The 14588-nt window shown below is 32.9% G+C and overlaps 1 protein-coding gene across 1 annotated transcript in view; it reads right to left on the reverse strand.

Annotated features, from left to right (window-relative positions):
- Positions 1-13826, reverse strand: part of LOC123527080 (cationic amino acid transporter 2-like) — a 47877-nt gene extending 34051 nt beyond the window's left edge. Inside the window, exon 1 of the mRNA XM_053523099.1 lies at positions 13639-13826. Within this exon, the coding sequence (XP_053379074.1) occupies positions 13639-13686 (48 nt within the window). The 5' untranslated portion in view covers positions 13687-13826. The remainder of the gene's footprint in view (positions 1-13638) is intronic.
- Between the last annotated feature and the right edge of the window lie 762 nt (positions 13827-14588).

The following is a 14588-nucleotide window of genomic DNA, read 5'->3' on the forward strand; positions in this document are numbered from 1 at the left end:
CTTCTATTTTCATATTTTATAATACGAATTTTGCAATAATGCTCGTGTACTGTATTATCATAATACCAAAGACAGAATGTATTGCAATCTAATTTGTCGGCAATGCAACAAATTTATTCGTTTCTTATCAGTACACCAATTGAAATTGCCGGAATTGTTATGGCTTGGACGAATGTATTTGCTAAAAAGTTTAAAAGTCAGATTACTTTTGTTCCATTTGGCTCAACACAAACAAAAAGTATTTCCTAGACAAAACTGAGAATACGTGTTGTCATCAATTTCCTAATTGACTTTACCTTCCTTTGTGTATCCCCGTAAGATGACAACATAAATATATTGCATACAATTTATAGTATGGAAGATAGCAAAACGTTCAAATGTCAATTGAAATATATAAAACATCCTACTGTTTTCAGCTTCCTGTTATAATTACAGTGAACCAAAACTTATCTAGAAGACTAACCTATAATACGTCTTTACATTGTCTTTGTATTATTGCAAATAAGTGGTTTTTGTATCGTTAGATATATATTCTCATTTCGGATGATTAATGATGATATTTGCTATGTAATTATCTGTATCAAATAACAATATATATCATCCTGGATATACGAGTCTAATATCTGCTAAGGTAATGTTTTCTGTTTATATATGGCCGCATTGGAGAAGGTAGTAGACTTAAATTTTCCTTAGGGGAAATGTGCAGAACACAGTTATATTTTTGTTACAGTAGCTTAAAATGATTTTCTTTTATTCTGACAAACACATATTTCGGTTTTAATTTGACAAACCATTCTGCATATGTCTAAATTACATCTATACCAAGACTCGGAATGACCCTTACCTGCATAAAAACATTCTTTCTCTTATTGTGTTCACAAGTTTGGCGTCTCAAAATGAATTATTGAAATTATTAAAAGTCTGGAAAGGGACATTTGTTTTGTATTCGTACGTTGGTCGTGCATTGTTTGGTTGGCTCAAATACACATGCAATGTGGGTATATCTTGCTTCCTTTGTGTACAGCTATTAATAAAAATATCCAAAATAGTTTTAAAATAACAATTGAGCCGTGCCATGGGAAAACCAACATAGTGGGTGTGCGACCAGCATGGATCCAGACCAGCCTGCGCATCCGCGCAGTCTGGTCTGGATCCATGCTGGTCGCTTTTAAAGCCTATTGGAACTGGAGAAACTGTTAGCGAACAACATGGATCCTGACCAGACTGCGCGGATGCGCAGGCTGGTCTGGATCCATGCTGGTCGCACACCCACTATGTTGGTTTTCCCATGGCACGGCTCAATTCATTGATGAAACATGTGGGCATGTTTGTCTTCTTAGAATGTCTATCCTATCTGTTAACATGTTCGAAAAGCCTAACATCGGTAGTTTACACAACATAAAAGACTGATAAACTTCTCTTTGAAATGATAGGACAATCTTCCACATTATTTGATAAATAAACTCTACATTTTTAAAGTTTTCACCAATTGCTTTTAATTCGTAACATCATAGTTTTATTCTGGTATGGATGAATTATTATTTACAACGGTATAAATCAATAGAACTACAGCAAATATTGTTTACAGGATTATAATTCACTATTTTGAATTAATAAGCACTATTTTTCGTTAACAAATAGTTGATCAATATAAAGATAAAATATAAATATAAAATGAACTCTAATAAAACGCTAAAAGCAAACTCTGTATCCGTTTATATTCCATTTGCTTCGTCATCATACGTCTTACTTTCACTAACTAGTGAATTTTGGATGAGATGGCATACCTACAATATCGTCCGGAAGTATAACTGTAAGGCAATAATCTAAGCCCCAGAAATATTAGCTACACAATGTGTATGCCTTTCATTCTAACCAAATGTGTCTAATATGGATTCCTTTACGCTAGAACAGTGACCTTTCCCTTGCATGCTCTTTGTTTGTCTGATTGATTTACATTTTCAGTCTTTTTATGTACAAATTCTATATTTTCTTGGATTAAGTTCCGGCTTAAGGCGGCTGCCTTCTTTGAATGTGCCTATTTCCTTGTTCTGATGACGAATAGTAAATAAGTGTGCAAAAACCGTCACGAGTCCGAATACAACTGAACATTTTAATACAACGTCATAAAATGAAGTTCATTATCCAAACGGACCAAAAACAACAACAACACTTGGCGGCGATTCACGGCCACCACAAATCATTTAAAGGATGTTTAACGAAAATTAGCTTGATCTTTAGAAAGAAGCGACCTTGAATATCAGTCCTATGTATCTTGTATGCTCCCAGTACATTGTACCACCAGCATTTAATTTATGGTATCCAGTTTTATCCAGGAAAAGTCAGACGACATTTAATCCATTGCTTTATTTTCAAACCTTATCATTACATTACAGTACATTATCTTTGCAGGAAGAATAATGAAACTAAACATTTTCTTTGGAGGAAACATAATGAATTTATACAATATCTTTCTAAACGGTAGAGCTGCAACATTTGTGTGTGTTCTAAATTGGTATATATGGATTGTGAAATAGAATATCGCAAACAGTTATCAAATCACTCTGCCTACACACTGAATGCCAACTCCACACCCTCAATTTTTTTTATTATTTTTTTTTCTTTGATCTAATATTACTGTAGGTAATTAAGTAAATGTCTAGAAAATAATTGGAGTGTAATACACAACAAATTGGCATCTTGTTCTTTTATTTAATGAGTAAAATGGTTTCCTATTTACACAGCTCCTTAATTATTTAGAGCGAGATATAGATTTGAAGACAATACCGTCTAACAAGCCGATGTGATTCCTGGCCAGTAGTATATTCTGATTTGACAAAATCTGAATATATCATTATATCTTGTCTGTACTCCTGTGCTCCAAAAGACGTATATTTGAACGAAGCCAATATATAGCATATATAGCATAATGCTATATCAATATTCTGCAAAGTGAAGAGAAATCAACTTCAACGCTCATTTGTAATGTTACGATTCATAAAATAAACAACTGAATAATTGATACAAACCTTGAAGTAATAAAGCAAGTCATGAGAGATAAAATGAAAGGTTTTACACTAAAGCAGAACGACATGCATGAGCGCGCCAGTCCGCTCGCCCGAACATCAACATTCATGTGTTTGAAAACCTCGTTTGAAACCAAATATTTAAAAGGCTAACATATTGGCACGCAGGCTGTTTATACGCTTGCAGCTCGCATCTCATCGTCTCTTAGTCTCGTGCTTTTTTCCTATTTCATAATTCAAGTTAGAATTCTTTTTCCGAGAAAACGGAAAACTAAACAAACGTTTGCAATAGCTGAATCGAAGTTATTTCAGCTTTAACACATGCAGATATCTATGAAGCAGCTGAAACGATTATGATAAAGGTTTATAGCTGTAAACGGTCAGTTTGAATATTTTTAATATGCCGCATAATCTGAACATGTTGTTTTTAAAACATGACGTAGAATCGCAGCTTTAACGCATACAGATATCTATGAAGCAGCTTAAAGGGTTATGATACAGGTTTATAGATGTAAACGGTTAAGTTAAATATTTTATTATGCCGTATAACATGTGTTGTTTTTAAAACATGACGTAGAATCTTAACGTGCCGTTTATGAACGAAAGCTCTTTTTTCTGAATGAAACAATACTAATTGATATTACTACGAGCTTCTGCAAGGAAACTACATCAACTTATTCTATGTAACCTCTGGATTCTGCAATATTTACTGGATGAAGAAAAGTTAAATATATTAAATACAATTATGATTTATTGTACTTATTCCAGTCCATACCATCTATAGTAGACAATCTAAAATGTATATCTATGTATCGTTAGATAATTTCGGTTGGGTAACGATAATACTGGTACTGACAGTAATAACCTGTTTCAAATAACGATATATGTCTCCCTAGATATACGAGTCTAATATCTACTCACATATTGTTTTGCTTTGGTCGCACGTTAGGTTATGTTCTAGAGCAGAAGGTTATAGACTTGTATTTCATTTAGAGGAAACTTGCAAAATATATTTCTGTCGTTATAAGGCTTAGATATCTATTCTGCATAACGTATTTTCCGGTTTTTGGAACTTTTAAAATTCTGTATAATATACTCCTGTATCAAAGATACTGAATGTCTTTGTACAGATTGAAAACACACTGTGAAGGCATTTCTCTCATTATAGTGATTAACACTTTTTGCAAAGTAGTAATTTATCATAGACCAAAGCCTGTGATAACTTCTTTCAGTGCCTTTTTATTGTATATATGATTGAGTGAATTTTCTCTCTCAGCATGTCGTTAGCTGTATATTGGTGTTGTTATCAGCACCAAATTGCGATGTAAACCTCTTTGATATAGTGGACTAATATCCAAGGAAGATTTATTTTTTTTATCTATCGATATAATAGTTGCTATAAAAGATTGATCTAGCATCGTATGATATAAAAATGTGACAACTGCTTTTTCGTTTATAACATGCAAAATAAAATATAATCGTTACTGCTATAAACATTCTAGTTGATTTTATTAACCCCAAAACTCGTTCGGCACAGTGCACAACTCAGAAGAAATACTCAACATTTGACATATATCATGTCAAAACCGTAACTTATCGGTATCCCATCACTTCCTAAATAATCTACGTTTACAGATTATGCATATCATGTTCGGAAAGACAAGGCTTCATAACTATTTTGCCACGGCTGACACGTAACATTTCCTTTACAAGATAATCAAGTTACAAAAGCAAACCATGAGTCTTTGTCCTAAATCGTCTCACATTCAATGCTAAAAAGGAGCAGAACAAATTTACCAATATAAGTTTCATCATTACTGTTAAATGACCCCGGTATGACTTAAATTTCTTAACCGTTTCACTCTTTACAAACGTGTGAAAGACAAACAATATTTATGGTTTTAAATAATAATTTGTTTTTGTTTTTTCAGTGGAAATGAAAACTGAGACTGTCACAGAAAGTTCCCTATAATTCCGGAATACGAAGTGCATGTCTTCAAATTTCACGTAAAACATTAAATATGCATCTATTTCCTTGGAGACTGACACTGCAAGTTTGAAAAGTGTTTTTAATACAATATTTCCAATAACAATAATACAAAGAAACCATAAATAATAAGATGGCGCCACAATTTATCATTTCATTACGTTTACATTGACAATGCATTAATGCTTGGCATTATTTAGTATTAACCATACATAATTTACAGAATCATTTTTGACGTATCGGACATGAGATATATTTATTTTGATGTTATATGCTTTAATACCATAAAGAAGGTTAATCTTCCACTGAAAAAAAACTTTTCGTTTGTTAATGTTTTCAATTTAAACTCTTCAGCGAAGAATTTCTTAAAATATAGAAAAGAATATAGTAAGTACGAATGCTTCAGAAAGTCTCTCCATACTAGACCTTAGTGATGTTGCATTTGCTGGTCTTTGTGTGCATGGGGAACATTCAATTTTACCTCTAGTGTAATTGAGTTCCGTTAACGGCGATGCTAAGGGACGTGATGGGTGTTGCATATTTCATTATCATTCATAAACAGACTCAAAATCAAACCAAGTCTGCTATTATATTGCTTCGTTGCGTTCTATGCATCAAAAGGCTCTTCTTTCAGATTTTATTAACTATCACAACAGCAGTCTTTAAGTGAGTAGACCCAATTAACATTCATGAGTAGACCCAATCAAACCGAATCTGTTTTCAGTTTGCTTTGTGGCGTTGCATGCTCTTAAAGGATCTCGTTCTTACACAATTTCAGTAGAATCTAATTATGTTTCGTTATTGTTGTGCAGAACTGCTACTAACGTATGAAATTTGCCCGTCAAGCAAATGAAACAGAATACGTATTTTGGTCATTATCAAAATAACAATATTCCCAAAACTTTTATTAGATAACAATTGAAGACTCTAAGACTTGTCCGCATAAAAGTGAATTGTATCAGATTGTTTTCCTATTTTATTCCAGTGATTATCGCATTTTTAATGCAGTCATTTACCACTGATAGAACAAAACCTATAATATCTTCCTTTATTGTGCATTTATTACCTAAATGATTGAGTGTATATTCTCTCAGAGCGTGTCATTAGCTTCATACACAGTCAACATTGAAAACTCTAGGTCACAATGAGAAATTGCTACAAACATAGAACGATAAGAAAAACGGCTGCAAACTACGAGTTGTGTGTGCCGGGATACTCAAGCTAGCTACGTCTTACTGTACATATTGCAGTATTGGTTTTGATATCTATATAACGATATCAATCTCTTGGTCGCGTTAGATTAATACCCTAGGACCAGATTTCTTGAGAGAATTTATACGTACATACACAATACTAATTACGACAAGCGCTTAGCAATACAGACTAGCGTGCATAGTCCACAACAAATCCACTAAGCAATATTATCAAAAGATCATTCAAGGTATATTTACGCTTTTGCACTCTGCACTACGGTTGACATAATGAGAGTACATGAGTTTAAAAATACTTTCTACTAAGATGATACCTTAGAAAATTGCAGATAATTGTACGCGACACAATCGCACAGTTATAACAGAAAGTAGTCACAATGCTTCCATAATCTACATACATTAGCTTACTTAATTAATCACACAAAACGTATCACCTACCGTGCATACGGAACGCCAACTCCGCACCCTGTCTAGCGGCCATGTTTTTGCGATTTATATTTTTCCTTGAAATAACAGTCATGTAGGTAATAAAGTAAATAGCTACAAAATAATTGAAGAGTATAATAAAATACAAAGTGGCCTCTATGTTTTATTATTCGTTCTGTAATGTAATGAGCAAAGGCCATTTCAATAGTTAGTTAATTATTCATTAAACAATATAGATTTTAAATCAATAATAAACAATAATCATAACAATGTTACAGTGTGGTCCCATTATTGTTGTCCCTGAAGTGTATACGCGTTCTGAGGTTCTGAATTCTGAATATGACAATGTATCATTCTATATTCATGGTTCCCCAAAGACACACATTTGATCAAAGCCATTTTCTAGTTAATGTAATGTCAATATTCTGCGAAGTGAAGAAACTGCATTTCGACAAATATATGTGATGAAATAATATGTTAAATCAGCACTGAAATGCATACAAAATGTAAAAAATAATAATTCAAATGCAAGTAATGAGCATCAAAATAAGGTGTTCTGTGCTGCGGTACAATGTAACTTCCCGTGCAATACAATTTCGCTTGTATTTTGGTGGCATTTAGCAGTTCAAAACTGTCTTGTCGATGAACTTTGAGCTATGTTATTTATTAATTGTTAAATGTTTTGCTTACATCTCAAAGCAGATATATACTAGTTGGGAACCAGTGTCCGGACAGGCCCAGTTTCCGGACACATGTAATAACCGCTTTTTTCAGCGTAATTCATACAGTTGTTTCATCTGGATCATTTGGATGTTTGTTCTTCATGTCTACACAAAACCTCTGTTTTACGATGCTGTATAATGTTAGGTTTTATGGTGATACCTCACCTGTGTTTACAAAACAACTTTCGGCCTTAACGGGGTATGAAGATAGCATCGCGTATGCGCAGTAGTTTACACTTGTCGAGGTATCAAGTTGATTGTCTGTTGATAACATGTGCTACATTTAATATCACGGTTATAAGTACATAAAATAAAGGGCTGTCGATTTTTGCACTAATTTTATTCTATATCTATTTGAATTATCACGAATTTGTGTTAGACGAAATTCGAGTATTTTATGGTTAGCCTCTCATTGCTTTTGTAGCTGCTATTGAAAGTCGGGTTATCTTCCATGTGCATATTTGGAGAGATTAATGATAAAGGAATGTGCAAAAATAGTTTGATTACTTATTTTGATATCTAAATAACAGCAAAACATCGTCAAAATATTTGCCCGACTACTGGTTTACCTCACTTGGAAAATGAATTCTTTTTGTGACCCCCATTTGAGGTCCCTTGGAACCCATTATTTACGTCACAACGCGATGCTGATTACAACATCGGACGCAAAAGGAGCTGAAGTTTGTGCAGAGTGGGCTTCATTTATGTCAAATATTTTGGAGGAAATAATGGAGACGAAATATGAAAATTTGTCCGGCTACGGGTTCCTAACCAGTAAGGAAAATGTTTTTACGATGAATAAGCTGTTTTGGACATTACGAAACATTGAAAAGCACTACATGTCATCATGGTGTATAATCACAAAATAATGACTGAAAATCATAACAAGTTCATAGCAACAAGATAACAACAGTAAGTAAGATGTATATAATACTCCGTCTAGGTACTTTCACTCCAGTTTCGTTGACTATATTATATAAAAATTTAAACGTTTATTTTTTCCTACTTCTGAATATTTTACATAATAGGAATACTGTATTCGCTATTATTTCACCTTGTGAAGCACAGTTGTCACTGTGATAGATATCTGTAGTAGAATATAAGGCACCAGGTTTTTCTATGAAAGTTGGGAGATACACACAAAATATAATAAGTGTACTATTTCAAGTGTATTTGTTTCCTCCACAGTTGAGAAACATGACTGTTTGAAATATAATCCTTTTTAGCAAAGTTTGAGTGGTAACATTAATTTAGATATATTACGTGAAAACTAGTCTTTGATCAAACTAGTGCCTGCAATGACATCAATGAGGAAGAGTCTGATTCATATATTAACCAGACGGTTAAGACCTTTTTCAATTGTTTGAAATGCATTGTAGAAATCGGTTTTTGGATTAAACAGCAAAAGGCAAATTGTTGAATTTAAAGTTATTTGCCCTTAGTATAAGAATGTATGTAGAATGTATGTAGAATAGCTTTATCTCTGTGTCTGTATTACGATAGTATCTTTGTCTTTGTAAAGAAAAAAGTATTTCCCTTTCCTTCAAGGGAATATATGTAATGTTATATGGCTTTTAACACATTATATTTCATCACTAAGTGATATTAAATGCACAAGGTAACGTATTTTAATATGTCATAAATATACTTCTTTCCATTTATTGTCATTATATTTCCACTCTATTCTTTTCCACTGGAAATTATTACATTAATTTTGTATGAACAGCATTTTCTAACTGACATTTTTATCGTACAATGCTGTTGTTTTTTCGGTGTTCATTCGACATGAACAACAGGATAGGATCGGCAAATTAAACATGATTCATGGATTTACCGATCCTATTCTGTCAGTTATTTCGCATGAACTCCGTAAATAGTGTATTAAACCTTGTACTTTATTTTCTTCTATTTTCATATTTAATAATACGAATTTTGCAATAATGCTCGTGTACTGTATTATCATAATACCAAAGACAGAATATATTTGCAATCTAATTTGTCGACAATGCAACCATTTCTTTTTGTTTCTCATCGGTACTGCAATGAAAATTGTCGGATTGTTTTAGGCTGGCATGTACTTATGCATGCTCTTAAAGGATCTCGTTCTTACACAATTTCAGTAGAATCTAATGATGTTTCGTTATTGTTGTGCAGAACTGCTACTAACGTATGAAATTTGCCCGTCAGGCAAATGAAACAGAATACGTATTTTGGTCATTATCAAAATAACAATATTCCCAAAACTTCTATTAGATAACAATTGAAGACTCTAAGACTTGTCCGCATAAAAGTGAATTGTATCAGATTGTTTTCCTATTTTATTCCAGTGATTATCGCTTTTTTAATGCAGTCATTTACCACTGATAGAACAAAACCTATAATATCTTCCTTTATTGTGCATTTATTGCCTAAATGATTGAGTGTATATTCTCTCAGAGCGTGTCATTAGCTTTATACACAGTCAACATTGATAACTCTAGGTCACAATGAGAAATTGCTACAAACAAAGAACAATAAGAAACTTATTTGCTATAAATTTTAAAACTCAGATTATTACTTTATGTTCCGTTGGCTCAACACAAACAAAAAAGTATTTTCGAGAAAAACTGAGAATTGATCAAATACGCATTGTCATCAATCTACTGACTGGTATTACCTTCTTTTGTCTATCCCCGAAAGATGACAACATAAAATATATTACGTACAATTTACAGGATGGACTGTAGCAGTGCATTCATATGTGAATTGAAATACAGTTGAACGTACCTGTACTGTTTTTACACCTGGTTTCGCCGATATCACAGCTTGTCAAAAAATATCCATGTAATTTGTAAGATATGAAAATCAACCTATTGTTGTCTGGCGATGTATTAATCATATTCAACTTAGGTAGTGTGTTTGTTTTGTTTGTTCTTTAATCTTTAATCCAGTTTAAATGTCAGGAAGTTTAAACTTAATTCCCAATAATTAGTCTTATGAAACACCGTGCAAACAGGGAAGTTGTAACTAATTTGGATGAAATATTTTCTGTTTGACGAAGTAAAAATCTACCATTTAGGACTAAGTAATAATATGCGTATGTAACTGGCAAATATACTTTATCAAAGCACAGTCAAAATGACAACTACTCAACTAAGGCCATTACCGCTGCATTCAGACTTGTTTAGGGAAGGAATAAAAATGCTAATGTTTAAATATATATTTTGTAAAAATTAAAAAGTTGTATGTTTGTATTTAATTAACATGTTTTATTTGTCAATGAAATTAAAATCGTATATGTTTTATGTTATTTCTTTCCCCTTTCAAGCCCTCTAAAAAAAGGCATTGCATATAATGACAATATTAACGTCCGAGACAAGTACAAAGTAGTCCCAGATAGTCGATATCGTTACGTCGAACTTCGGATACGTCGATGCAATTTTTACAATCCCTTGAATATCGAGGTAATGGTATTCGACTGTATATAAACATCCTACTGTTTCCAGCTTCCTGTTATTATTGCAGTAAACAAAGATAATAGGTAAGGAAAGATTTCTCGGAAGCACAGAGCATCACAAATACAGCCTCAGAGCCACGCATTTGCATAGTAGGCCCACAAAAAAAGAAGCTGTAACGAAAAAATATGCTACACGGGTTGCTTCGAAAATCCAACAAAAATTAATCTCGAAGACTAGCCTATATGGTCTATACGTCTTTACATTGTCTTTGTATGGTCTGTATTATTGCAAATAAGTGTTTTTTGTATCGTTAGATATATATTCTAATTTCGGATGATTAGTGATGATGTTGGGTATGTAATTATCTGTATCAAATAGCAATATATATCTTCATGGATATACGAGTCTAATAGCTGCTTAGATAATGCTTCCTGTTTATATATGGTCGCATTGGGAGTGTTCTAGTGCAGAATGTTGTAGACTTTAATTTCCCTTAGGAGAGATAGGCAGAAGACCGCTTAAAATGTTTTTTTTTTTTTCCTGCAAAACATGTATTTCAGTTTTAATCTGTATAAATTGCATCTATACAAAGATTCGGAATGTCCCTGAATAAACGCATGCTTTCTCTGATTGTGTTCACAGGTTTAGCGTCTCAAAATGTATTCTTGAAATGATTACAGCTATTAATATAAAGTACTAAAATAGTTTTTTAAATAACAATTCATCGTTCAGGACTTATAATGAAACATATCGGCATGAATGTCTTCTTTGAATGTCTATACTATCTGTTAACATATTACGCATAGCCCCAAAGAGCCTACTATCGATAGTTTACACGACATAATTTGGAAAGATACGTAGGATGATAAACCACATTTTGCTATAATTGAACAATCTTCCATCCTATTTGATAAAATAAACTCAGTATTGTTATATTTTCTGATTCATTGGGATCATGGAGTCCATTCAATTGCTACGTAATTGAGTTCCGCTTAAGCCGGTGCTAGGGGGTGTGAGGGATGTTGCACATTCCATTACCTTCCATCAACAGAATCAATCAAACCCAAACCGAGTTTGCTATTATTCTTCTTGCTTCCAAAGGATCTTTTTTTACAGATTTTATTAAATACGTGCCACCATGGTTTTATTCTGGTCCAGGTGACTAATTATTTATAATGGTATAAATCAGTAGAACGACAGCAAATATTTTTTGTAGGATGATAATTAACTGTTTTGAATTATCAAGCACTAGTTAACAGTAACAAATAGTTGATCAATATAAAGGTAAAAAGATAAATGCAAAATGAAATATATTAAAACGCTAAAAGCAACCTCTGTACCTGTTTACATTGCATATGCTTCGTCATCATACTTCTTTAGTAGTTATAATTACACCAACTAGTGTTTTTGGGATGAGATGGCATATCTTCAATATCGTCCGGAAAGGTAACTGTAAGGCAATAGTCCAAGCCCCAGAAACAACTAGCTACAATATGTTATGCCATTTTTATCTAAACAAAATAGGTCTAGTATGGATGTTTTTTTCCCTAGAATAATGACCTTTTCTTTGCATGCTCTTTGTTTGTCTGAGCCATTTACATTTTCAGTCTTTTTATGTACACATTCCATAACAAAAATATTTAATTTGCTTAAGTTCCAGCTTAAAGCGGCCGCGTTTACTGAGCTTGATCGTTTACCTTGCTTTGATGACGAATAATAAGTAAGTGTGCAAAAACCTTCACGAATCCGAGTACTGAGTACCGGTTTAAATGGAACTTTTAATAAAACGCCAATATTAATAAATGACGTTCATTATCCAAACGGACCAGAAAAAATAACAGCACTTGGCGGCGCTTCACGGACACCAACGATCATTTAAGGGATGCTGTTACGAGAGTTTGCTTTATTTATAGAAAGAAATGACATTCAATATAATTTCTATGTATATTGTATGCTCCCAGTACCACCAGCATTTAATTTTTATGGTATCCAGTTTTATCCAGGAAAAGTCGGACGACATTTAATCCCTTGCTTTATCTTCAATCCTGACAATTCTACACTTTGTAGAAAAATACTTTTCTTTGTTTTTGAGCTGGGACATAACGATTTACCTAAATCAGCAGTACTCTTTCTAAATTTTTAATTCAACAAGGCCTTGTGGTTAATCTTCATTTGTTTACGTTCTTCGTATTTATTTGTTATATTCTCCAGGCTGTCTACAAAGCAAGCTTCGGAATGACGGCATTAACCAAAAGAGTTATAAAAATGCATACGGCCGCACTTAACTATTGACAGTGGTTGATATCTACTGACGCTGAAGCGTGTTTTTTTTTCTAAATAAGATATTTAAATGCAGTTTTTGTTTTTATAAACAAAATGGCGTCTTGTTGATTACCAATATTCGATATCACTGTGCACAATGCGTCCATTGTTATTTCGCGGTAAATGTCACACGGTATTCTAAATAAAGCCGACTTTTGCCATGAATTATTGGTCTTATTTTTATCTGTAATTATGTAGTAAACAGAGAATTTATTGATCTTCACAAGAAAGCATAATATTATTGAAATTTAAAAAATCGTGAAATTATTGAATTGCCTCCCTTATCGGTGACGATGTATTTCAATATAACAATGAATTCTTTGTCATATTGTAAAGCGCATAACATTTATCCTATACCTTTAATAATTATGCTACCTAGATGATTCCATTTTAAACCATAAAATGATAAAATAATAAAAAGCTAGTCTGTAATAAGTAAAGAAGACAAACAGTATTATAAAAAGGAATGAAAATACTTCTTATAAATATGGTATTGAATAATATTACCTTTCTGTTATGTCCAAAACAATTCAAAGTAAAAAGAAACGAAGGCATTCAAGCCACTGATTTCTTCACTACGAAAAATATTTCAGCGCTAAACATTGAATCACAGTAACAACGTCAAACTTTATCGAATCCATTTACAAAAGCTGCTTGTCCCGAACTGCTCATTTTGCTCCATCTTTACAGCTTATATTGATAAACCTTTCCAATAAAACGGTTTGCGCCCTGCAATAGAAACGGCCCTTCAGGACTAGATATAAGAAACCAATACGCCGATTCTTAGCTTAGACAAGAGGAGAGCGAGGAAAACAACATAAACATGCTGTTAGAAAGAGAGGCGTCTATCATTCGTTTTTCTAACATTAGATATTAGTATGTTACTTGATATATATTTTGCAAGAAAGTGCTCGTTACTGATACCAAACGAAAATTTACGTTGTTTGGGAATCAATACATTGTACATTATTTGACAAATAGTTGCTACAGTTACTGTTAGGATGAATTGGTGATTATCAAATTTGTTATGAAATCATAGAAATAGTGTTTTCATTGTATATCCTTGATTATTCATGATCTTTACTAATGCTATTATTATGTTTGTTGACTGTATACACTAAAGGAATGTGATAAATGGCTTTAGATATTTTAATTTGTCAAAATGCCTGTATCTAAAAATGATTTCTCTCTAACTGTTCTGAGGGCTTTATCTTACTCTGTCCCTCTGGTCAGATCGCTCTTTGTCTGTACTAGTAGAGAATGAATTTCGCGCCCTGTGTGGCTGCGTTTGCTATATGTAAAGCGTCTTTGAACGTGTTTATTATGAAAAGGGCGCTGTATAAATATGGTATAATAACTACTAGTATATTATTTTATCATTTTTGCACAGTCCCGTTACCTGTATTTATGCATTTCGTCAAGTGTGATTCTTATTGAAAGAATAATTACAAAAGCTA

The sequence above is a fragment of the Mercenaria mercenaria genome, chromosome 14 (genome assembly GCF_021730395.1).
Source record: "Mercenaria mercenaria strain notata chromosome 14, MADL_Memer_1, whole genome shotgun sequence".
Taxonomy (NCBI): Eukaryota; Metazoa; Mollusca; class Bivalvia; order Venerida; family Veneridae; genus Mercenaria; species Mercenaria mercenaria.